Here is a 24,624-nt window from a genome sequence, read left to right on the forward strand (position 1 = left end):
GATGATAAAGTCTTTGAGTGAATATCAGTTGAGTATCGATGCAAAACAATGGCACTTATATTTAAATCCACTTGCCAAAAAAAAAGTTATTTCCAGTGAGAGTAACAAAATAAAAGATGAGATGTTAAAGGAGCTGAATCAGAAGCAGAAAATGCAGGAACCTGTAGTAATATACAATACGTTTCCAAACTTGAGCTGACTTTCCTCCACCCTGTTGAGAGATGTACAATCACCTTAGCAGATCCATCCACTGTGAACAGCTTCGACAATACATAAATTCAAGAAAACTGAGCGTTTTATTTATGGTACTGAATAGATCAGTGATTCAGAGCCACTGGTGCTGAAAGAAACGTTGAAGACAGATGATTCCAACAAATATCTGCTTGCCTTACAAGAAGAATGTGAAGAGTATTGAAAACACTGAATGTGGGAATGACCAGTGCTAAATGGATTTTCAGAACAAAGGAAGGTTTGGAAGGACTTATTTCATGCTGAAATCATGCGTGGTCAACAAATGGAAGAGTGATTTAATCTTTAAAGAAACTTTCACAGACTAGATAAAATTTATTCCGGCATATTTTGAAGTTGATGCAATGTATGAGGCGCATCTCAAAAGTAAAGGCTAATTGTATAGAACTGTATGTCTGCAATGGTCATGTTATACTTAATATTACATACAGATGACTATGCCTGAGCAACTCAAGTTCTTCATAATGTTGCAGTTTTCTATTTGTGTGACAATGGGTTAAATAGGTTCAGAAATAAACAATACAGTCACATGTGAATTGCAGTCAGTAAGATTTCTTAATGCAAGCAAGCATATTGCATCTGAAATTCACTGTGGGGTGTGGGTTTTCAGCAAGGGTGAAGAAAAGAATAAAACATTAGTGTACAAATATACACGAAGAGAAATGTGCACACCTATCATTCAGGTACATGTCACATTGGTGTTTTATGGGATTTCCACAAATGTTTGTGACAACATTGCACCAAATTGTTACCAGGAAATTTAATTACCAGAAGCTGTGTATAAGATACGAACCAAGCAACATAGGTGCTCACAGAACACGTGTGTTTTTGAACTTCTGGTCATTTTTATCTGCAATAGCACTGTATGCTTCAGATATTGCACAAGTCAGTACTTTGAAATTACAATTTAGTAATTCCTTAAATAACTATCAGTTGAACATGTAATATAATTTTAGACCTACTATACATTTTAGCTTGAAGATTCAAATAAATTGTACTGAGTTAGAAATTGAATGTGAACACACTGCTTTAGGTACCTCAGTGTTCAGTGATTAAGATAGAGAGACTTTTATTTCTCATTTTAACTGGTTTACTACTGATGAGATACCTGTTTCTTCACCCGTTGAGTCTAAACAGCATCATTTAAATTCATCAAAGTAAAGTCAAAAAAGTTCAGAAAAATGTGTTTCATGGAGTTGCAAACATACATAACTACTGAAGTGTTCTATAAATATTTTCAGAGTTGACAATGGGGCAAGCAGAGATCTTGAATACTCTTGATTTATAACAACAATGATGCCCACATATTGTGGCTTGACTGCCTGGACGTTTCACAATCTGTTGCACCCTCCCCCTCCCCCCCCCCCCCTCCCCCCTGTGCACTCACTCCAGTCTGTCAGAACTAGTCTACAGCCTTATACTGCGTACAGAAAACATTGTATAATATCAAACAATACTCATGATAATTAGCTATTAAAACTTTACAATTAATTGTGAATAAGTTAACTAACAGTGAAGTGGGTGCTGCGTACTTATCTTAAGGGGAAATAATTAACTTTTTACATTATAACACACCCCTGAATCACTTACCTGTATGCCGAATTTTTGAGGCTTGTAAATTACGAAAATTCTTGTAGTCTGAAATATGTTAATTGGTTTAATTCTACTTATAATCATGTAATCTGTGTTGCAATGCATGATGAGTATGGACGTAGCTGTAGGTCGTCAAACATGGACTGATAAGTGTAGATTGTGGGCTGGATTTCACTGGGACATATGCAGTGGGGAACTTGACAAGTCTCTTCCATGAAACTGTAAGCTCTTCAAGAAAGACAAAAGAATCTTTGAACAGGAGGCAAAGATTTGTACCCTTCAGGTTGAATTAGAACATGTGAAATTTGAATGCAATAGGATAAAGGGAGAAAAGATTGTGGGCACTGGGTAATGGTAACATGCAATGGGTGAAACAGGAACAGCTCTGCCACTTCTTCATCTATATTTGAGATTACAGTATTGAATAAGTTTGACTTGTTACCTGAGGTAGGATGGGAAGAGCCTCATCCAGTTGTAGGTGACAGTAGGGTGCAGCAAACTACCAGCAAGGAAAGTTGATGTGGGTCAGTACCAAAAGAAAGTAGGAAGAAAAGTGTCATTCTGCCAGGTAGTACTCATGGGAGAGGTGTAGGCCAAATGGTATAGGACAAATCAGGAACAGAGCACGAGGTCGCAAGTATTGTCAAGTCAAGTGCTAGCCTGTATTTTACCACCTGTCACTTACTGTACCATCTTTCTACACCTCATTCCACAAAGAACATGGCCACGCAGACTTGCAACCTCAAATTCAGCACTGCAGTTGTAAAATCGCACAGTGCCATGGCAGCATTCCCATTTCCTTCTTCTCCAGCTGTGCAAAAAGCCACTAAATTTTCGCCTCACATCATGACATCACCTACTACACAACCAGCAGGCTGGAAAGGACAGGAGTAGTACTCGCGTGAAGATTTCCTATGTCCCTCCAGCCAACAAACACCTGAATCAACATTAGCCAACAGAGGCTCCAAGAAATCACACAAAGGCAAACGGTCTTCTCCTTTACCAACTTGGAGATCCTCTTCAACAGTATCTCCACATGATACCACCACCCAGCCAAGTGCTGTGTCGCTGGAGCGCACTGACAACTACTTTTTTGCCCTGGAGTCTGCAGATCAATGGAGAATGCCAACCGCTCTGTAGATCTCATGGAGCAGGATCCTCCAGCCTCTGCACCCTGTTGCAGTGTGTGTTTGAAGGCTAGCACTTGGCAGCCACCGAGGTGACATCCCTTCTTTTTTTTTTCCCCTCCTCCATCCCTTTCCTCGCCATAACTCTTCTCCAATGGAACATTTGCGGCCTTAGATCCAACAAGGAGGAATTATGGCTGCTTTTGGCATCACAGTGTCCACTTGTTCTCTGCCTCCAGGAAACAAAATTGCATTCTCACGACCACTTTGACCTCTCGCAGTTCTTTCCAGTCCATTTTGACATTCCCCCAGAAGACGGCATTCCTTCTCATAGGGAAGTCATGCTGCTCATCTGGGATGACATTCATAGTCCAACCATCTGCATGAACACCCGGTTGCAAGCTGTTGCAGTCCGCATTTTTCTTCCTCACTTTGCCTTTTCCCTTTGTAACATTTACATCCCTCTGTCATTCGGTGTCACCAAGGCATACTTCTTCCAGCTTATTGGTCAACTCCCTCACCCCCTTATTGCTGCTTGGTGACTTTAATGTGCTTTGGGGCTCTCCCAGAACCTATCAGAGAAATGTCCTCTTAGCTGACCTTCTCAGTCAACTCAACCTCATCTGCCTTAACTCTGGAGCACCTGCATTCCTTCAGACTCCACGCACACCTATTCCCATTTGGACCTTTCGTTCTGTATAGCCCAGCTTCTCACTCTCAATTTTATGAAAGCACAACATATTCAGTTCTGCGCATCTAAAGATGCTACACCAGTGATGTGTGTATCACATGGTGGGGAAATAATAAATAGGATAAAAACTTCATAAATTTTAGGTGTCCATCTTAATTAAAATTTAAACTGGAAAAAGCCAAATTTAGAACTCCAAAAACAACTTAGTTCAGTCACATTTGCACATTGAGCCATTGCAAATCTTGAGGAGAGAGATATCAATAAGTTGGCATATTTCATTAAATAGTGTCATATGGAATAATGCTCTGGGGTAACTCATATTTAATCCCTTAACATAAAACACCAAGTTATTTAGTTTTTATTATTTTGACAGAAACTTAAAATCATGAGTATACTCGAGCATCTTAAGAACAGACCTTCAAAGAAATAAAACCCCACTTACATCCATTTCAGCCCTGATAGTTAAGTGTTTGGCCAATAGAGAGCATCTGTTCCTGCATTTGTAGCCTGGCTATCGTGGTTTGTTTTGAGTTGGTTGCTACTATGTCATCTTTACTATGTGCAGCTGTGGATACTCGACAACAGAACACAACATTCAGCCTCTCTCCTGTATTATTGTTTGGGCAGTGCTTTCAAAGAAGGATGGCTATAGTGATCCTGAATTTGACATTGATTTAGTGGCTCAGAAAGTGAAGGAGGATGTGTTGTTACTTCATTAGAGACTGAAAGGGACAACAGTTTGTCAGTTGAGTGTCAAGCTCTCAGCAGTGGTATGAGATAAATACATCCACTATGCTCCAACCAGCTCCCCCAAGATTTATGTTCACAGGAAACCATACTGAAATATTAGACTTCATGGCTACACAGAAGCTAAAAAAGATTTCAGGTTTCAGGATATTGTAGTCAAAGTCCATTGCAGGTGTATACACGGGATTTTATTGTTCATAATCTTAAAAATTTTGTAACTTATTGTATTTAAAAGCTACCTTTGTGTATCTATATGTAATGTAATTAATTATAGGACTTTTTCATGAATAAAAAATATTAATTTTTGGAATGTAATTTGAAAAAAATCTGTATGTTAAAGGATTAAAGAAAAAAGTCTTCATTGCTCAAAAATGTGCTGTAAGAATAATACATGGTGCTCACTCACAATCATCTTTTAGACATCTGTTTAAAAACTTGGGCATTCTGACTACTGCTTCACAGTACATTTTTTTTCTCGTGATGTCTGTTGTAAACAATCCATTGCAGTTCAAAGGAACAATGATATACCAGAAGGAAAAATCACATTCATTACTCCACATTAAGGTTGACACAAAAAGAGGTGCACAATACTGCAACTAAAATTTTTAATCACATGCCCAGTGATATAAAATGTCTGAGAGGCAGTGATGTAAAATCTGAAAACAAACTGAAAAAGTGTCTCCTTGACAACTCCTCCTGTTCTGTAGAAGTACTTTTGTTATTGTAATGTATAAATGTTGGAGGGAGGAGGGTAGAGATTACTATTTTACATTGCACATTTAATACTAATAAAAACAAAATTACAAAGGGGATAGATTGCCACTCACCATGTAGCAGAAATGTTGAGTCACAGACAGGCACAACAAAAGGACTACTAAACCACAAACTTTCAGCTAGAAGACCTTATTCTGAAACACACACACACACACACACACACACACACACACACACACACACACACACACACACACGACCATTGTCTCTGGCTGCTGATATTTTCCATTGTTTATTAATAACAATATAAAAAGCAATAAACTTAAAAATGTTCAGCGTGTAGCCTTATTTACAAATTAATTTGCAATGTGAATGTAAAAATGTAAAATGACTCATTCCACATCATTATAATATTATGCTTATCCATTACAGATATTTTAGAACCGTGACTGTATATTGAATGTAAATAAGTTATACACAACTGCAACCAGTCACTTTTTTGAATAATAATGCTTTATTCCATAAACCGGTTTTCGAACTTGCCCTTATCTCGTGCTCTCATGTTATCGCCATTAAAATACTTGCCCTTATATCGACTTTAACACATGTAAAGAACAACAAATTACATCTCTGTACAAAGTAGCTCATGCCGTATCTTTCTGTCAAGATCTTTGTTACAAGCAACAGTTGTAAAGCACATGCTGGATGCTGGTAATGTTTAAACTGATATAGTTCGTGTGAAAGTGTTCTGGACATCAAAATGGAGGCAGACAGATCCGAAAAAAGCCGCCTATACTGTCACAGTAAGTAAAAACTAAATTTACATCCATATCGACAGATAAGCTATAGTCATGGCGATACATTAAAGTGTGACCCATCTTTCTGCCATAGAACCAGCACCCAGCATTATGCTACTACCAGTAATGGTGTAACTTCCCGGATCCTCCCGAAACCATCTGAAGATGAATCTGAAAAGGTTCAAAAACCGGTTTATGGAATAAAGCAGTATTATTCAAAAAAGTGACTGGTTGCAGTTGTGTATAACTTATTTACATTCATTATAATATGTTGTGCAAATGATTCACGGAACACAACACGACTAACTAACTTAAGTAAATTCTTCCTAACATCTGAAGAACTGGCTTGCTTCACAGCTTAGTGATGTGTTGAAAAGTTCAGATGTAGGCCATCACAGATGGCAAGAGTTCTGCAAGTTTGTGTAAAAATGTGTTCAGTAATACAATGAGAGTGTGAAGAATAATGTGAAGAATGAGCAGAAAATATATGTGCATCGGCCTCATTCCTAGCGTACACTATATATAATTTAGGTATTGGTATTTAGCTGCTGTTGTTGTATTCTTTAAGAGAGGTTCAGAAAAAGCTAGACGAGACGATGATAAAAGATATATTTACAAGTGTCCCATTGGGTTGGCAATTACACTTTTCCACATGTTATTTTTGCAGCTTACGTACTTATTAACATTTTTTGAGACTCAAAGCACATAGCACAGAAAAATGGAATTATTAGCCTCATCATTGATGGGATGCTACATTCTAATCTTTCTTGAAATGGTCAGTCTGGTTGAATGCCCTGAATTGTAACTCCAAAACTGAACTCTACAAATAATTAAAAAATGAAACATGTTTTTAAAGAAATCTAAATGAAAACCAGACCCAACTGCTTTCAAAATGGTTCTATTGCATAGGCATCATATATGTAAGAGACTGCAGATGAGGACTTCCATGGAAGAAAATCAAGCGGGGACAAACATTCCATTGCAAGAAGTTATTTCGTGTCTCATGTTCAAATAGCAGCCAGACCAGGTCTCACATGTAGGGTCTGTAGATAAAGTAATGAGATTTTCTCCTGGCAAAAGAATACTAAAAAGATTTTCTCCTGGCAAAAGAATACTAAAAAGTTCAAAAACTGGGTTATTCACCCCCTCCAATTATCGTAAATGTTAGTACATCTATAAATCCTCCGTTACAGTGGCTGGTAAGTTCTCCTCCTTGGCTCTGAATATATTTAAATTACTAACTTTAATGGCATGAATATAATAGAGGGAAACATTCCACGTGGGAAAAATATATCTAAAAACAAAGATGATGAGACTTACCAAACAAAAGCGCTGGCAGGTCGATAGACACACAAACAAACACAAACATACACACAAAATTCAAGCTTCTGCAACAAACGGTTGCTTCATCAGGAAAGAGGGAAGGAGAGGGAAAGACGAAAGGATGTGGGTTTTAAGGGAGAGGGTAAGGAGTCATTCCAATCCCGGGAGCGGAAAGACTTACCTTAGGGGGAAAAAAGGACAGGTATACACTCACAAACACACACATATCCATCCGCACATACACAGATGCAAGCAGACATTTTGAAAATGTCTGCTTGTGTCTGTGTATGTGCGGATGGATATGTGTGTGTTTGTGAGTGTATACCTGTCCTTTTTTCCCCCTAAGGTAAGTCTTTCCGCTCCCGGGATTGGAATGACTCCTTACCCTCTCCCTTAAAACCCACATCCTTTCGTCTTTCCCTCTCCTTCCCTCTTTCCTGATGAAGCAACCGTTTGTTGCGAAAGCTTGAATTTTGTGTGCATGTTTGTGTTTGTTTGTGTGTCTATCGACCTGCCAGCGCTTTTGTTTGGTAAGCCTCATCATCTTTGTTTTTAGATATAACTTTAATGACATGTTGAGTTAGGATAATTTTGATCTGATGGTGGCATTTCACATGCAGTTATTTTTTGTGTAGTATTTTGTATGTATATCACAGAATATTTCTATTATTTAAGAATAATAAGCTGAAACTGTGTCATTTGTGACTTTCAGAAGAAGGATCCAAAAGCAATAATAAGACTGTCGGAACTAAATGTAGCATTCTCACCAGAAAAAATAGAACATGCCAATTCTCTTCAGTTAACCTATCTTAAAGAAGGAACTACTAGACATATTTATGTGTACCATGACAGCTCACAAGTAATAGTTGATTGGTACATGGCAATACGATGTGCCAAACTGCACAGGCTGCAAGTTGCGTATCCTGCAGCTAGTGAATCAGAGGTAAGCTGTACATAAGCTAAGTAAGAAAGTAAGTCAGCATCATCACTGTTCCACATGGACATTGATATCAACTTATGAGCATATTTTTAGCTTCTCCAAGTTCTTAAAAGTAATCCGTGTGGCTTCAGCACTTGAAAAAATTAATAATTTAAGGACTAAAGGAATAATTCAGCAGGTGCTGAGCACATTCATTATAATATTAGTTTTGTTTTATTCATGACTATCATTGTAAAAGCATTGATGAAATATTTTTCTTGTAAGTATTCTGAGTGCTAACTGAGACTTGGACACATGTTATAGGTTATGTTTTTGTGTAGCATACTCTATAAAAGATATCTAAAAACAAAGATGATGTGACTTACCAAACGAAAGCGCTGGCACATCAATAGACACACAAACAAACACAAACATACACACAAAATTCAAGCTTTCGCAACAAACTGTTGCCTCATCAGGAAAGAGGGAAGGAGAGGGAAAGACGAAAGGATGTGGGTTTTAAGGGAGAGGGTAAGGAGTCATTCCAATCCCGGGAGCGGAAAGACTTACCTTAGGGGGAAAAAAGGACGGGTATACACTCACACACACACACACACACACACACACACACACACATATCCATCCACACATATACAGACACAAGCAGACATATTTAAAGACAAAGAGTTTGGGCAGAGATGTCAGTCGAGGCGGAAGTGCAGAGGCAAAGATGTTGTTGAATGACAGGTGAGGTATGAGTGGCGGCAACTTGAAATTAGCGGAGATTGAGGCCTGGTGGATAACGGGAAGAGAGGATATATTGAAGAGCAAGTTCCCATCTCCGGAGTTCGGATAGGTTGGTGTTAGTGGGAAGTATCCAGATAACCCGGACGGTGTAACACTGTGCCAAGATGTGCTGGCCGTGCACCAAGGCATGTTTAGCCACAGGGTGATCCTCATTACCAACAAACACTGTCTGCCTGTGTCCATTCATGCGAATGGACAGTTTGTTGCTGGTCATTCCCACATAGAATGCATCACAGTGTAGGCAGGTCAGCTGGTAAATCACGTGGGTGCTTTCACATGTGGCTCTGCCTTTGATCGTGTACACCTTCCGGGTTACAGGACTGGATACTCTGTAAAAGCATATCCTGTGTTGTGAGATCAAGGGACACATCTGTTCTATCGTTTTAATGAACTGATTGTTCGTATGAGTTTTAGAGAACACGTGTGTTCTTAGAATTTTGGTTTTTGAAGCTTGATTGCAAATTCCTTTGACATTTTTTGAAAGGTGATGTTATTTCCACCAAGACTATATTTGTATAGATGAGTATGTCTCTAACTCATGGTTGGTCAGTTTGATTATTTAGTTATTTTTAAGTAAACAGGTCCATGAATACATATAATATAAATTCCTAACAACAACCAGGGAGTACAATATTGCAAGATATCACAGAATCAGTAAACATGTAAGTAGAAGTCCTGCAAAACAGCACAGCACATGTTCTCACTCATTCTGATGAGCAGTTAAATGATGAAAGGAAACTGTTTATAAAATGTGTTATGTGCAGGAAGTGGACATTTCTATTTTTTTCTTTGAGAATTTTTTGAATAAAAGTGAGCTGAATGTAGATAATGTGCCAAAAAGAGCCAGAATATTGACTGATCCACTGTGGAATATCGTAAGCAAATAATACACGAATGGGGAAGTTCCTTCTTGTGCAGTATGTTTACAATATATAAGTGAATGCTAAGACATTGAGGACAAGTACAAAATTTTAACTACTGAGTTAAGATAATTATCACCATTGGTCTCAGAGAATTAAGGGTCTACTTATCAGTAAGCATTTTTGTTGGCCTTGGCATGGGAAATTTATCCACAGCAGATGAATGAAACGCAAAGAACAGATGGTGGAAATTCTGTGAACAATAGATGACTATTCTCTGTATGACATACAAGACTGCAAACCAGTGAAAGAAATACAGGATGCACTTGAAAGATTCCCATACACATTTGGATTTGTGGGAGGGAATACCTGTGTTAAAGGAATAAATGAATGTAGAAAAGAAAACAGGTGAATCAGTGTAGCTTATCTTGTGAGACGCAACACACTGCTGTTTAAGTTCCGGGGTCCTGGTGTAGAATTATCTGGTAAGCATGCAACTGTGCATGCCTTACCTACTGAATACAAAATTTTTACAAGAAGTATTTGATGTGATGAGATGGATTTCTCTTCAGAAATTCAAAAACCTTTTGCCAGTTTACTAACACAAAATTAAAAATGAAGTGAGAGCAGTAAAATATTCGAATTATATGACACTGAATGTGTTGCTGACAGCAGAATACAATTGTTATGACGTGACTAAACTACAATCATCTGGTTATAACTGTGGGTTCTTTGAGTGCTTCGGGAGATGGTTGATTGGAACAATCACGGGCTTGCGTGCGTGTGTGTGCATGGACTTTATCTGTTTGTGCTGTTTTTATTTGTAAAGTTTCTTTAATGCATTAAATAGTGTGCCCTTGCAGAGTGTAGTGTATTCATTTAAGACATGTTTTCCTTCTGCGATTGCCTTCTGTATATGGAAGTTTTCCTCAAAGGTCAGTTTGCTGTATAGGCTGTGGCTGGGTTTTAGTATTTTTAAGTCTGTTTCTATTGAGGTTGGGTAGTGGTTGTTAGCTATAAGGTGGTCGGCAAATGTGCTATGAGTGCTGTTGCTTTTTAAAGCTCTGAGATGTTTCGAGTATCTTGTTTTGAAGTGTCTGCATGTTTGCCCTATGTATACTGACTGGCCGGTGTTGCATGTGAGTTCATATATTCCTGGTCTGTTACATTTTTCATTGGGTGTTTCTTGTGTTCTGATCTTTTTCTATGTTGTGTTCTCCATCCTGTATCCTATTTGGAATCCCTGTTTCTTTAGTATGTTGCCTATTTTGTGAACAATCTTGTTATTGTAGGTGAGTATGTGCCATTTCGTTTGTGTGTGTGTGTGTGTGTGTGTGTGTGTGTGTGTGTGTGTGTGTGTGTTCTTACTCTGTTGTGTCTTGTGTGTGGTCATTGTTTGTGTTTTGTGTTGTTCTGTGCTGGGTGAGGATTTGTGTGTGTGTGGTGTGTTCATTTTTGTACTGTTTGCATACTTTTTGATTTAACTTGTCTACCATATGGGTAATACAACCATTTTCTACTGCTATTTGTTTTATTGTGTTTAGTTCTTGTGTGTAGTTCTGTTTGTTCATGGGTGTTCTGTTTAATCTGTGGAGCATGAATCTGAAGTTTGCATGCTTAGTGTCAATGGGTGGTTTGATAGGTTGTGAATGGTGGTGCTTGTGGTTGTCAGTTTCCTGAATATTGTGAAGTTGTGTGTGGTGTTTGCTTTTTGTATGGTGAGATCTAGAAAGTGTAGTGTGTTTGTTAGTTTCTGTTTCTAATGTGAAATTAATTTTTGGGTGTAAATTATTTATTTCATTGTGTAGTTGTTCTGTGTGTGTATGTGGTTCATGAATCAGGCATATTATGTCATTGACATAATGGCACCAGTATATAACTTTGTAGTTCTTTGGTTTTATTATGTGTCTGAAGATCATGTTCTCCAGGTTGTTCATGAATATGTTAGCTAGGAGGCCACTGATTGGTGATCCCATTGGCAGTCCTTCATGTTGAGAATAAAATTCTTTGTTGAATACAAAATAATTTTGTGATGTTATGGTCTTGAGTATGTTTGTTATTTCATTGATTTGTGTGTCTGGTATGTTTCCTTGTTTTAATCTTTGTGTGATGATGTTCATTGTTTCATTTATTGGAATGCAAGTGTACATTGATGTGACGTCGAATGATATGAGGGTTGCTGTGTCTGGTATGTGTATGTTCTTGATTCTGTCTATTAACTCCTTTGAGTTTTCCAGATTCCTGTTGTTATCAGACGTGTACAGTTTTTTCAGTAGAGTGTGTGTGTTTGTTGGGCTAGGTGGTAGGATTGAGCATTTCGGAAGTTAATGATGGGTCTTAATGTGATATCATCTTTTTGAACCTTTATTAGGGCATTTAGGGTGGGTGCTTTTGGATTTTTCTGTGTCATCCTCTTTACCTGGCCTTTTGAAAATGCATTATTCATGTTTTTCAGTGTCTGTTGAATGTTTTTCTGGTATCTTTCTGTTGGGTCACTGATCAGTTTTTTGATGTTGTTGTCTTTGAGAAAATCTAGTGTTTTCTCTATGTATTCCTTTTCATCCATAGTTAAAGTAATGTTGCCTTTGTCTGCTCTTGTTACTATGGCATTGTTCCGTTTTAATTTTTGCTTAAGTTTGCTGGCTGTGATTTCCTATGATGTTTTATGATTAGAAATAATTGTGGATTTGTGTGTTCTGATTATCTGTGTTACTTCTGCAGCTACTAATTCTCTTGTCAAGTTTGCATTAAAATTAGGTGTGTTCAGTCTTTCTTGTTCCTGTGTAATGTGTTCTGACTCCTTTATGAGCTTTTCTATTGTTTTGTGTGATATGTTTGTGTTAATGTTGTGCTTTGGCCCTTTTTCTAGTAGGCTCTTTTTCTTGTTGGGTAAGATTTATGTCAGTTAGGTTAATGATTCTTTCATGGAACTTATGTTGTTGGTTGAGATTGTTTTTAGTAGGTGTGTTTGTGCTGTTGATTATTCTGTTGAGTTTTCTGTTTTGTTTCTCTTATTTTTCTTGCATTACTTTCTGAATATATGCTTTTTCTCTCTCTGTTTTTTTCCTCAAAGTGAGCTGGTATTGTACATTTGTTGGCCGAATCTAAATATGTTTGGTAAATTTCACTGTTGAGCAACCGCTTTTTAGCGTATAATTCCCTAATTTCTTGCTTTAGCCACAAAATCACCACTTTCTTTTTCACTTTCTTTGGTGCAGATGACATGCTATTCACAGAGTTTTTGATATAATCTGGAATTACATTATTAGCTAGGCAATTTTTATTAAACTGTATATTGATAGTTGTCTTCTAAAGCTTCATTAAGGTGTTGTAGAGCTTGCTACCAAACCTTAAAATACTCTGTAATGTATGCTTCAACCCCCCCCCCCCCCCGAGCAGATCATTACACAGTTTCGGGAAGGGGGGGGGGAGGTAACAACACCAAATTACTTGCAAAATAGAGGCCCAACAACAGCAAATAATAATGAGAATCCCTGTAAATGGTTGCCATGGAAGAGAATCAAAAATTGATCATCTGAGATTATTTAGATGTTGTGCACGAGATTATTGAGATGTTGTGCATGTGCAAAAATGAAAAAATTTGATCTGAAAGAACAACTTTACGTAACGGTTGGATATTCAGAAATTATGAAAGCCTACATTCTATGGCGTCCAGAACAAGGAACATGATGATTGCCAGAGATGTATTGGATGAAAATGTCATACATGAAAAATTGAACAAACATATTAAAAAATGACCACAACCATCACGAGTGATGGATCATTACAGAATTTAGATGTTACGGAAACAGAAGCAGCACCTGATTTTGAACAGTGTGAAGATTTGGAAACATGCCTTTGTTCCAAATACATCGATGTAGAAAAGAAATCTGAAAGGGAGAACAATAACTCAACAACAGATGATAATGACTGAACTATAAAACCTCCACTAAAACCTATATCCACATAAAACCAACCAATGAGAAACAGTATCTACACTTTGACAGCTTCCATTCTTTCCACTGAAATGCCCACGTCCTCATAATGTAGACAGAAAAGTATGTGTTCCATCACTGAATCCCTTAGTATCTATACCAACCGCTTCACCTAGGCTTTTCTATCCTGCAACTATCCCACAAATCTTATTTGCAAATAGTCTTCTAGGTAGTATCCTCCTCTCACCCTCTGGCTTATACAGTTCCTGCTTAAAAAAAAACTCAGCAGCACCACCTGATCACCCTTGATTGCCTCAATACTTTACTCTGCCGAGACTATGACTTTCTCAAGTCAAGCCCTGAAATGAGATCCTCTCTCCCTGATATTCTTCTCACAAATTTCACTGTAACCTTCAGTCGTTCTCCTAACATCCCAGTCAAACATTATGGCATTTCCAAACCATTACTCCTATCCCAAGGTTCCCACCCTGCAATCATCCCCACTGTAAAACTTGCTCTATGCACCCCACCCACCACCACCCATTCCAGCCCGACCACTGGTAAATCCTAAAATATCAAAGGCAAAGCAACATACAAAATAACACGTTGTTTATTGACTAAATTGTATCCACAGCACAGTGTCTTATGTAAGCGTGACCGCCACTAAACTGGCAGAGTGCATGAATGGGCATAGAACAACTCAGTACCATTTGCTTAACACACACTACAAATGGCTCAAGGGACATGAGTGCTTGCTATTTCATATAGGCTATTTTGATTCTTCGAGCCAATACTACTTTCCATGAACTTCATAAATTGGAATTTCCTTTCCAACATGTCCTTGTGTCCCAACACTCTACTGACCTTCATCTCTGTTTGCAAATCACTGTTATCGTGGTGAGTGCTTATCAGTGTCAGACACTAAACACCAATTGTACATTTATGTAAACAGAGGACATTTTTATCAAAATCTCCAGAATAATAATCATCTCACAGCAGTTTGAACACATTCTGAATGTCACAAGTGTCAAAACCTTATGGATCCTTAGTGGGGGAAATAGTGCACCTCTTACATATTTGTCACATAAACGAGAGTTTCTTTTTACTTCTTCTAAACACTAAGGAACTTGTTCCAAAACCTAGGTAGTGTGTCTATTTTCACTTTTATATGTGTCTCCCTTCTAAAGGTACGTGCTGGCCAGGAATTCCATCTCATAATTTACTAGTTTTCTCAATTTAATTTCCTTTAATACAAAACATGACTTATTTTTTGAGGTTTCTCACATTAAAGAAAGGATCTTGTCAGAATTGTTATATTTTGTCCAGGTGTAATAGAGTACAAGGAACATTATTTTAATTTGAACAACCTGGAAATCCGACCAGATGGAAAACAAAACAGTTATTACTTTTCTGTTCAGCAGCTGTACACAGTAGATGTAATCACTGTAAACTTTTGGTCTTATAACAAAAGTAAATGTTGTAATCTTGCTATTATTAGGTGTCACCTAACTTTGAAGATGGGACATTAAAATGCTTGTATAGAATAGTCAGAGCCACATTAATAGTTAACAATAATCTAAATTATTGTGTATTATTTCAAGCTGGTAGATCATCTAACCAAGGACTTTGCAAGAGAAGGTTGGCTGTGGAAAACTGGTCCAAGAAGTTCAGATTCATACAAAAAACGTTGGTTTACTTTGGACAACAGAAAACTTATGTATCATGAAGACCCTATGGTATGTATAGATTATTGTATGTTACATGTAAATCAGGTTTATTATATGTAATACTTGAAACAATTTTTCTGTGATTGTCATGTTTCTATTATTGTACGAAAAACAAGGAAATGTGTACAGAAGAAGCTAGAACACAGTAAATCGTCATTGATTTAGAAACTTTTGCACTATTAGTTTGCTTACATACAGTTTGCATACTTTAAACTTACATTAAAAGTTATATTCTATTGTGATTAACTTAATTAACAGATACTGCTCCCAAGGAAGTGCAGACTTCTTCATGTAAGCAGAAATAATTAACTTTTTACATTACATACACTGGAAGCTCTAACCTGTAGGCCTAATCTCTGCAGCTTGTAAATAATGAAAATTCATATAGTGTAAAGTGCGGTAAGTGATTTTCTTCTATTGTTAACCATGTAATGAGTGTGGCAATGCATAACGAGTGTGGATGTTGCTGAGGACAGCCAGCCAGAAGTGTAGATTGTGGGCTGGATTTTCAGTGGGATGACTTTAGTGGAGAATTGAATGGGGAATGTAATGAAGCTCTCCCATGGAACTGCCAGGTTTTGGAAGGAGGATGAGACAGACACTGAACAGGAGGCCAAGATTTGTGCCCTTCAGGCTGAATTAGAACACACCAAATTTGAACTCAGTAGGTTGAAGATCATGGGAACTGGGTAAAGGTAACTAGCAGTGAATGAAAGGGAATTTGAGCTTACGGTATTGAATAATTTTGACTTGCTACCTAAGGTATAAGGGGAAGAGCCTCATCCAACTATAGGTCACAGTTGGATGCAGCAGAATTTTAGCAAAGGAACTTGGTGTAGATCAGTACCAAAAGAAAGTAGGAATAAAAGTGTCTTTCTGCTAGGTAGTAGCCATGGGAGGGGCGTTGGCTAGATGGTACAGGACAAATCAGGAATAGGGTAGCAGGTCACAAGTATTGTCAAACAAAGTGCTTGCCATAGCTAGATGACAGAAGACATAGGTAATTTTTCAAAGCTTGTGACGAAGAGGATCGGGTTATTGTAGTTAGTGGAGTGGGGAACAGCCTGACTGATGACAGGAATTACAGCGTTAGAGGTGACCTAAATGAAATAAAAATAATAGCTACACATACAAATGTGAGTTTTGTGGAGGTCCTATAGCACCATGACCAGCTGTGGGTTAACCCTGAGTTGAGTCGGCTGCTGCTAACTGAAAGGAAATATCATATGGATGCAGTGTCTGTTTCTACATTTGAGAGATGGGGATAGGCTAGACATGGCCTACACCCAAGTAGTAGTGGTAGTAGGAGGAGGAGGAGGAGGAGGCGGAGGTTGTCTGAGCTTGTCGCAGGCGTGCCACAGGGGAGTGTTATGGGACCATTGCTTTTCACAATATATATAAATGACTTAGTAGATAGTGTCGGAAGTTCCATGCGGCTTTTCGCGGATGATGCTGTAGTATACAGAGAAGTTGCTGCATTAGAAAATTGTAGCGAAATACAGGAAGATCTGCAGCGGATAGGCACTTGGTGCAGGGAGTGGCAACTGACCCTTAACATAGACAAATGTAATGTATTGCGAATACATAGAAAGAAGGATCCTTTATTGTATGATTATATGATAGCGGAACAAACACTGGTAGCAGTTACTTCTGTAAAATATCTGGGAGTATGCGTACGGAACGATTTGAAGTGGAATGATCATATAAAATTAATTGTTGGTAAGGCGGGTACCAGGTTGAGATTCATTGGGAGAGTGCTTAGAAAATGTAGTCCATCAACAAAGGAGGTGGCTTACAAAACACTCGTTCGACCTATACTTGAGTATTGCGCATCAGTGTGGGATCCGTACCAGGTCGGGTTGATGGAGGAGACAGAAAAGACCCAAAGAAGAGCGGCGCGTTTCGTCACCGGGTTATTTGGTAATCGTGATAGCGTTACGGAGATGTTTAATAAACTCAAGTGGCAGACTCTGCAAGAGAGGCGCTCTGCATCGCGGTGTAGCTTGCTGTCCAGGTTTCGAGAGGGTGCGTTTCTGGATGAGGTATCGAATATATTGCTTCCCCCTACTTATACCTCCCGAGGAGATCACGAATGTAAAATTAGAGAGATTAGAGCGCGCACGGAGGCTTTCAGACAGTCGTTCTTCCCGCGAACCATACGCGACTGGAACAGGAAAGGGAGGTAATGACAGTGGCACGTAAAGTGCCCTCCGCCACACACCGTTGGGTGGCTTGCGGAGTATCAATGTAGATGTAAATGTAGATGTAGAAAATGTACAGTGTGTCACCCTTACACAAAGCGATTACTGATGTCAGAGAGGTATCATTTTTTTTTTTACACTAAAATCAACATTCAGGCACCTTGCTTTGAAAGAAGTTAAAATAACAGAAGGGTCACACAAAACACACAAGGCTGCACAGAAAAGCAAGGGTAGCTTATTTCATCTGAATATTAGAGGACTGAGTAATAAGTTAGAAGAGCTTCTTGTCTGTTTGGATAATTTAGAGATCTCTGAAAAGATAGACGTCTTGTGACTGAGCACCACATAACCATGTGGGTAGAGAAGGTAAATATAAAAGCTTACACTCACCATCTGACTCATGTATGGCTATTATGGGAAAAGGAGGAATTGTTACATATATTAAGGCAGAACACAAATTCAAATGAAAAATATTTTACTCTAGAGTGTAACTGAATATGGGTCTTCCTTGGGAAATTTTGAACTGTTTGTGAGGAATCTTGATTCCTTACTACGCTGTCTATCAGACAGCACATTTTCTATATGATTATGATAGGATAAATGATCTGGATACCTTATTTGGGTCCTACAATTTGATCTCAGTAATTGACTTTCCAACACTGTTGGATAAAGACAGTAGGATGTTAATAGATGTTTTCTTTTATTAATGTCAAAGTAAGGAAATAACTGTATACCCAGTAACAAGAGCTCTCTCTGATCAAGATGTAAACTTAGTTAGGATAAATGAGATAGTGCCTCATAGATACCCCTCAGTGGCAGTCAGAATAATTAGTGACTCATAAAAAATATTTTTGAGAATAGTTTACAAGAGATGAACTGGGATGAAATTTATAATGAACCAAATACTGACATAATTTTTAATCTATTCTGTGATAAATTCATACCATTCTTTGAAAATAACTTTCCACGTAAGCTGATCAGAAAAATCATAAAGAGTCTTGTAAAAAACCATAGATCATTAGAGGGATTAAACTACCCTGTGACGGGAAAAGGGAATTGTATCTGTTGGCAATAACAAGTAAAGATCCTGCAGTAGTTGTGCACTACAGAAACTACTCAAATTTACAAAGAAAACTTATTAAAAGATCAAGGAACATGTAAACTACATCAGAAGTCAGTAATTTTGATTCCAGACTTTATAGAATATAGTGAAATGAGAGATAGAACAACCAGCCAAAGGACAGAATAACGTCACTACTGACTGAAGTAGAACTGCTATAAAAGTAGAGCCAGAGGTAGCAAATGCACTTAATAATCATTTCTTATATGTAATAGAAAATGTAGTGACAAAAAGTTCAAGAGAAAAATCACAGCAGTATCTTGGAAAAAAAAAAACCCTCATAAAATTCTGTTATATGAACATATCACCAACCTCTGCCTCTGAAACTAAGAAATAATATATTCCCTCAAAAATATAAGCTCATATGGATTGTTCCCAACAAGTACTAAAGATTTGTTGTGATTTACTAAGCTGTCTTATCTGAAATACGAGTATGTAATGCATCACTTACTTAAGGCATTTCTCTAGATAAATTGAAATATGCCATTGTAAAATACTTCTATAAAGAAGGTGATAGTAGATATCTCAATAATTACCAAACTGTTTCCTATACATTCATAATTTCATAACAGTCTCTGTAGCTCAGTTACGATAAATTTTGAATAACTTATATTTTAGCAACAATGAAACTGTTCTTTTTTATTCCCCGTAGTCATCACAATAAAGTGAAACATCATTTGGATGTTAAAAACTTTTATACCCCAAGCACTCATGACAAAAGAAAAATTAATGCTTTCAGGCATGTCACAGTAATTACTCGTTTTGTTTAGCCAGAACTGAGGTGAAGTAGGAAATGTTTGTTCTTTTTGTGCTGCATATTGAGAATTCTTAAAGCAGTTCATAAAATGCGCAGATGCAAACCCATAATGCACAAATGACTGAAATTTAAGAATACAATTCTCCTGATGAACCTCAGGTGACAAGGAACTACTGGAAATTATATTGTCCATCAATATGTATAAAAATACATTCCACAGTCAAAAAAATTCTTTATTGAGAATCACATTGGCTGTTTGGGGTGTAAACTGAATTACATCAACAGCCTTTTTGTAACCCTTCTGAAAGTGAGAGAGATTGTTATGTCCAGGTCAAGAGTCCAACAAAAGCAATTAATTAATTTCTGAAACTGGTTGGAAACTGTTACAAATGGAAAGTTAAAAATTATTCTTTTGTATTTTCCCAGCTTTCGATTGCTCGATTAAAGGATTTTTGCCACCAAAACACCCCCCCCCCCCCTCTCTCTCTCTCTCTCTCTCTCTCTATCTCTCTCTCTCTCTCTCTCTCCCCCTCTCCCTCTCCCCCCTCTCCCCCCCTCTCCCCCCTCCCCTCCCTTCCCCCCCTCTCTCTCTCCCCCTCTCCCCCCCTCCCCTCCCTCCCCCCCTCCCCCCCCCTCCCCCCTCCAAATGATGTACCATGAGGTCCCTGAAGAAAGATATAAAGTTGGAGAAACAGCAATACACTCATACTTATTACTGTCATTGTTGTATATGAATGTGCCATTCCATCAGTCACAACAGACTCTGCCTTTTTTCACATCAAAGTGACAGTGTGGTTTTCTTGCAGTTCTTTCAGTGTTAGACATAGCAGATGTGGGGATAACAGCAAGCTTTGTCTTCACATCAACCATGACTTAATGGCATCTCCTTTACACTTCTATTTGAAATAAACTTCATTGTTGTGTGACTTCCTATGATTTCTTGAATCCGTGTAACCAGATTGAAGAACATTTTAAATCAGTAGTGTTCATCTGAGCTGTGATTCATAATACCCAAACTCATAGATATCTGCCAGTAATGGTCCATTATCTCTCATGAGTGATTCTACATGGTTCCTACCACAAGAAAACTCCTCTGAAGAATGTTGTTCATATTATTTATTCAAATTTGGGGGTATGTGTTGGCTATTAATGGCAGATAATGGGACTTTGTGGTCACTCTGTGCAGCAGATAGATAGTTTTTCTTTAACAATTTTGACAGTAAGATTTTATGAACCAAACCTGGCATTGCACACTGCTTTAACATTAAGCATTAAACACAATAATATTAATTCAGTTTAATCTCCATTGTTAAAATGTACAATACCGCAAAAGCAAATGATATTTATTATGGATATTAAATGAGTTGCAGATTCGAGTGTACAGTAACTGTGAACAGGTGCTTCAGAGAAACTATCAATGAAATTAAAATTAACTCTACAAATTACAGTTGTGCTGAGTCATGGTATTTGTTTACCCATGGCTGTCAATCAAGGATATGCGCCCATCATGTGCAGTGTGCCAGAGCACGGTGGCGGTGTACCTTTCTCCAGCCGCCTGAGGAGCTAAAAATTTGGCAATTTTCAACATTTTTTTTAAAGCTTGCAGTGCATCCTGCTTGTTAGTCACTAAAATTTTGACAGGGTATTTCTTTCAGTGTATTCATCCTCTATAAAACACTTCAGGGCATATTAGAAAAGTTATTAAAAAGTCAATGTACATGCACATATCTCAGAAATCAGTAATTCCAACAACAGACTTAAGGCTATATCGAATGTAGTGAAAAGAGACACATGGCGAGCAGCCACAGAACAGGATAACATCACTAATGAACTGATTGGAAAGGCTATATGATGAGTCATGGGTAGCAAATATATTTAATAATCATTTCTTGAATGTGGTAGAGAGTATAGGGACAAACAATTCAAGAAAAAATTACAGCAGTATGTTGAGAAAGCAAACCTCCTAACATACAGTGTATGAATGTGTCAACCATTTTCATTCTGAAACTAAGAAAATTATATATTTTCTCAAAAATAAAAGCTCGTCTGGTTTTGATGGTGTTTCCAATAGAGTATTAAAGATTTTTTCCCATATAATAAGCCTGGTCTTATCTGAAACATGCATTGCATCCCTAACTCAAGGCATTTTTGCAGAGAGATTGAAACATGTTGTCAAATACGTATTTAAGAAAGGTAACAGGGGAGATTTCAGTAACTACTGACCTGTTTCACTGCTGACATCATTTTCCACAATTCTGGAGAACATGATGTATTCTGGAATATTATCTCATCTGAGCAACAATAATATCCTCAGCAAATCACAATCTGCTATTCAGAAGAGTTGATCTACTGAGAATTCCTTTTGCATGCTCCCTCACCAAATTTTACAAGCATTAAGTAACAAAATAGTGTCAGTTGGTATTCTGTGACCTATCTAAGGCATTTGATTGTGCAACCCACAATTGTTGTTGTTGTGGTCTTCAGTCCTGAGACTGGTTTGATGCAGCTCTCCATGCCACTCTATCCTGTGCAAGCTTTTTCATCTCCCAGTACCTACTGCAACCTACATCCTTCTGAATCTGCTTAGTGTATTCATCTCTTGGTCTCCCTCTACGATTTTTACCCTCCACGCTGCCCTCCAATACTAAATTGGTGATCCCTTGATGCCTGAGAACATGTCCTACCAACCGATCCCTTCTTCTGGTCAAGTTGTGCCACAAACTTCTCTTCTCCCCAATCCTATTCAATACTTCCTCATTAGTTATGTGATCTACCCATCTAATCTTCAGCATTCTTCTGTAGCACCACATTTCGAAAGCTTCTATTCTCTTCTTGCCCAAACTATTTATCGTCCATGTTTCACTTCCATACATGGCTACACTCCATACGAATACTTTCAGAAATGACTTCCTGACACTTAAATCAATACTGGATGTTAACAAATTTCTCTTCTTCAGAAACGCTTTCCTTGCCATTGCCAGCCTACATTTTATATCCTCTGTACTTCGACCATCATCAGTTATTTTGCTCCCCAAATAGCAAAACTCCTTTACTACTTTAAGTGCCTCATTTCCTAATCTAATTCCCTCAGCATCACCCGACTTAATTAGACTACATTCCATTATCCTTGTTTTGCTTTTGTTGATGTTCATCTTATATCCTCCTTTCAAGACACTGTCCATTCCATTCAACCGCTCTTCCAAGTCCTTCGCCGTCTCTGACAGAACCACAATGTCATCGGCGAACCTCAAAGTTTTTATTTCTTCTCCATGAATTTTAATACCTACCCCGTATTTTTCTTTTGTTTCCTTTACTGCTTGCTCAATATACAGATTGAATAACATCGGGGAGAGGCTACAACCCTGTCTTACTCCCTTCCCAACCACTGCTTCCCTTTCATGTCCCTCGACTCTTATAACTGCCATCTGGTTTCTGTACAAATTGTAAATAGCCTTTCGCTCCCTGTATTTTACCCCTGCCACCTTCAGAATTTGAAAGAGAGTATTCCAGTCAACATTGTCAAAAGCTTTCTCTAAGTCTACAAATGCTAGAAACGTAGGTTTGCCTTTCCTTAATCTTTCTTCTAAGATAAGTCGTAAGGTCAGTATTGCCTCACGTGTTCCAGTGTTTCTACGGAATCCAAACTGATCTTCCCCGAGGTTGGCTTCTACTAGTTTTTCCATTCGTCTGTAAAGAATTCGTGTTAGTATTTTGCAGCTGTGACTTATTAAGCTGATAGTTCGGTAATTTTCACATCTGTCAACACCTGCTTTCTTTGGGATTGGAATTATTATATTCTTCTTGAAGTCTGAGGGTATTTCGCCTGTTTCATACATCTTGCTCACCAGATGGTAGAGTTTTGTCAGGACTGGCTCTCCCACGGCCGTCAGTAGTTCCAATGGAATATTGTCTACTCCGGGGACCTTGTTTCGACTCAGGTCTTTCAGTGCTCTGTCAAACTCTTCACGCAGTATCGTATCTCCCATTTCATCTTCATCTACATCCTCTTCCATTTCCATAATATTGTCCTCAAGTACATCGCCCTTGTATAGACCCTCTATATACTCCTTCCACCTTTCTGCTTTCCCTTCTTTGCTTAGAACTGGGTTTCCATCTGAGCTCTTGATATTCATACCAGTCGTTCTCTTATCTCCAAAGGTCTCTTTTAATTTTCCTGTAGGCGGTATCTATCTTACCCCTAGTGAGATAGGCCTCTACATCCTTACATTTGTCCTCTAGCCATCCCTGCTTAGCCATTTTGCACTTCCTGTCGATCTCATTTTTGAGACGTTTGTATTCCTTTTTGCCTGTTTTACTTACTGCATTTTTATATTTTCTCCTTTCATCAATTAAATTCAATATTTCTTTTGTTACCCAAGGATTTCTACTAGCCCTCGTCTTTTTACCTACTTGATCCTCTGCTGCCTTCACTACTTCATCCCTCAAAGCTACCCATTCTTCTTCTACTGTATTTATTTCCCCCATTCCTGTCAATTGCTCCCTTATGCTCTCCCTGCATCTCTGTACAACCTCTGGTTCTTTCAGTTTATCCAGGTCCCATCTCCTTAAATTCCCACCTTTTTGCAGTTTCTTCAGTTTTAATCTACAGGTCATAACCAATAGATTGTGGTCAGAGTCCACATCTGCCCCTGGAAATGTCTTACAATTTAAAACCTGGTTCCTAAATCTCTGTCTTACCATTATATAATCTATCTGATACCTTTTAGCATCTCCAGGGTTCTTCCATGTATACAACCTTCTTTCATGATTCTTAAACCAAGTGTTAGTTATGATTATGTTGTGCTCTGTGCAAAATTGTACCAGGCGGCTTCCTCTTTCATTTCTGTCCCCCAATCCATATTCACCTACTATGTTTCCTTCTCTCCCTTTTCCTACACTCGAATTCCAGTCACCCATGACTATTAAATTTTCGTCTCCCTTCACAATCTGAATAATTTCTTTTATTTCATCATACATTTCTTCAATTTCTTCATCATCTGCAGAGCTAGTTGGCATATAAACTTGTACTACCGTAGTAGGTGTGGGCTTCGTATCTA

The 24,624-nt window shown here is 38.1% G+C and overlaps 1 protein-coding gene across 1 annotated transcript in view; it reads left to right on the forward strand.

Annotated features, from left to right (window-relative positions):
* The window catches only part of LOC126473162 (arf-GAP with dual PH domain-containing protein 1-like), a 140,446-nt gene that overhangs the window by 43,792 nt on the left and 72,030 nt on the right, over nucleotides 1-24,624 (forward strand). Inside the window, exons 4-5 of the mRNA XM_050100029.1 lie at nucleotides 7,954-8,184; nucleotides 15,364-15,498. Of these exons, the coding sequence (XP_049955986.1) occupies nucleotides 7,954-8,184; nucleotides 15,364-15,498 (366 nt within the window). The remainder of the gene's footprint in view (nucleotides 1-7,953; nucleotides 8,185-15,363; nucleotides 15,499-24,624) is intronic.

The sequence above is a fragment of the Schistocerca serialis genome, chromosome 4 (genome assembly GCF_023864345.2).
Source record: "Schistocerca serialis cubense isolate TAMUIC-IGC-003099 chromosome 4, iqSchSeri2.2, whole genome shotgun sequence".
In the NCBI taxonomy this organism is placed as follows: Eukaryota; Metazoa; Arthropoda; class Insecta; order Orthoptera; family Acrididae; genus Schistocerca; species Schistocerca serialis.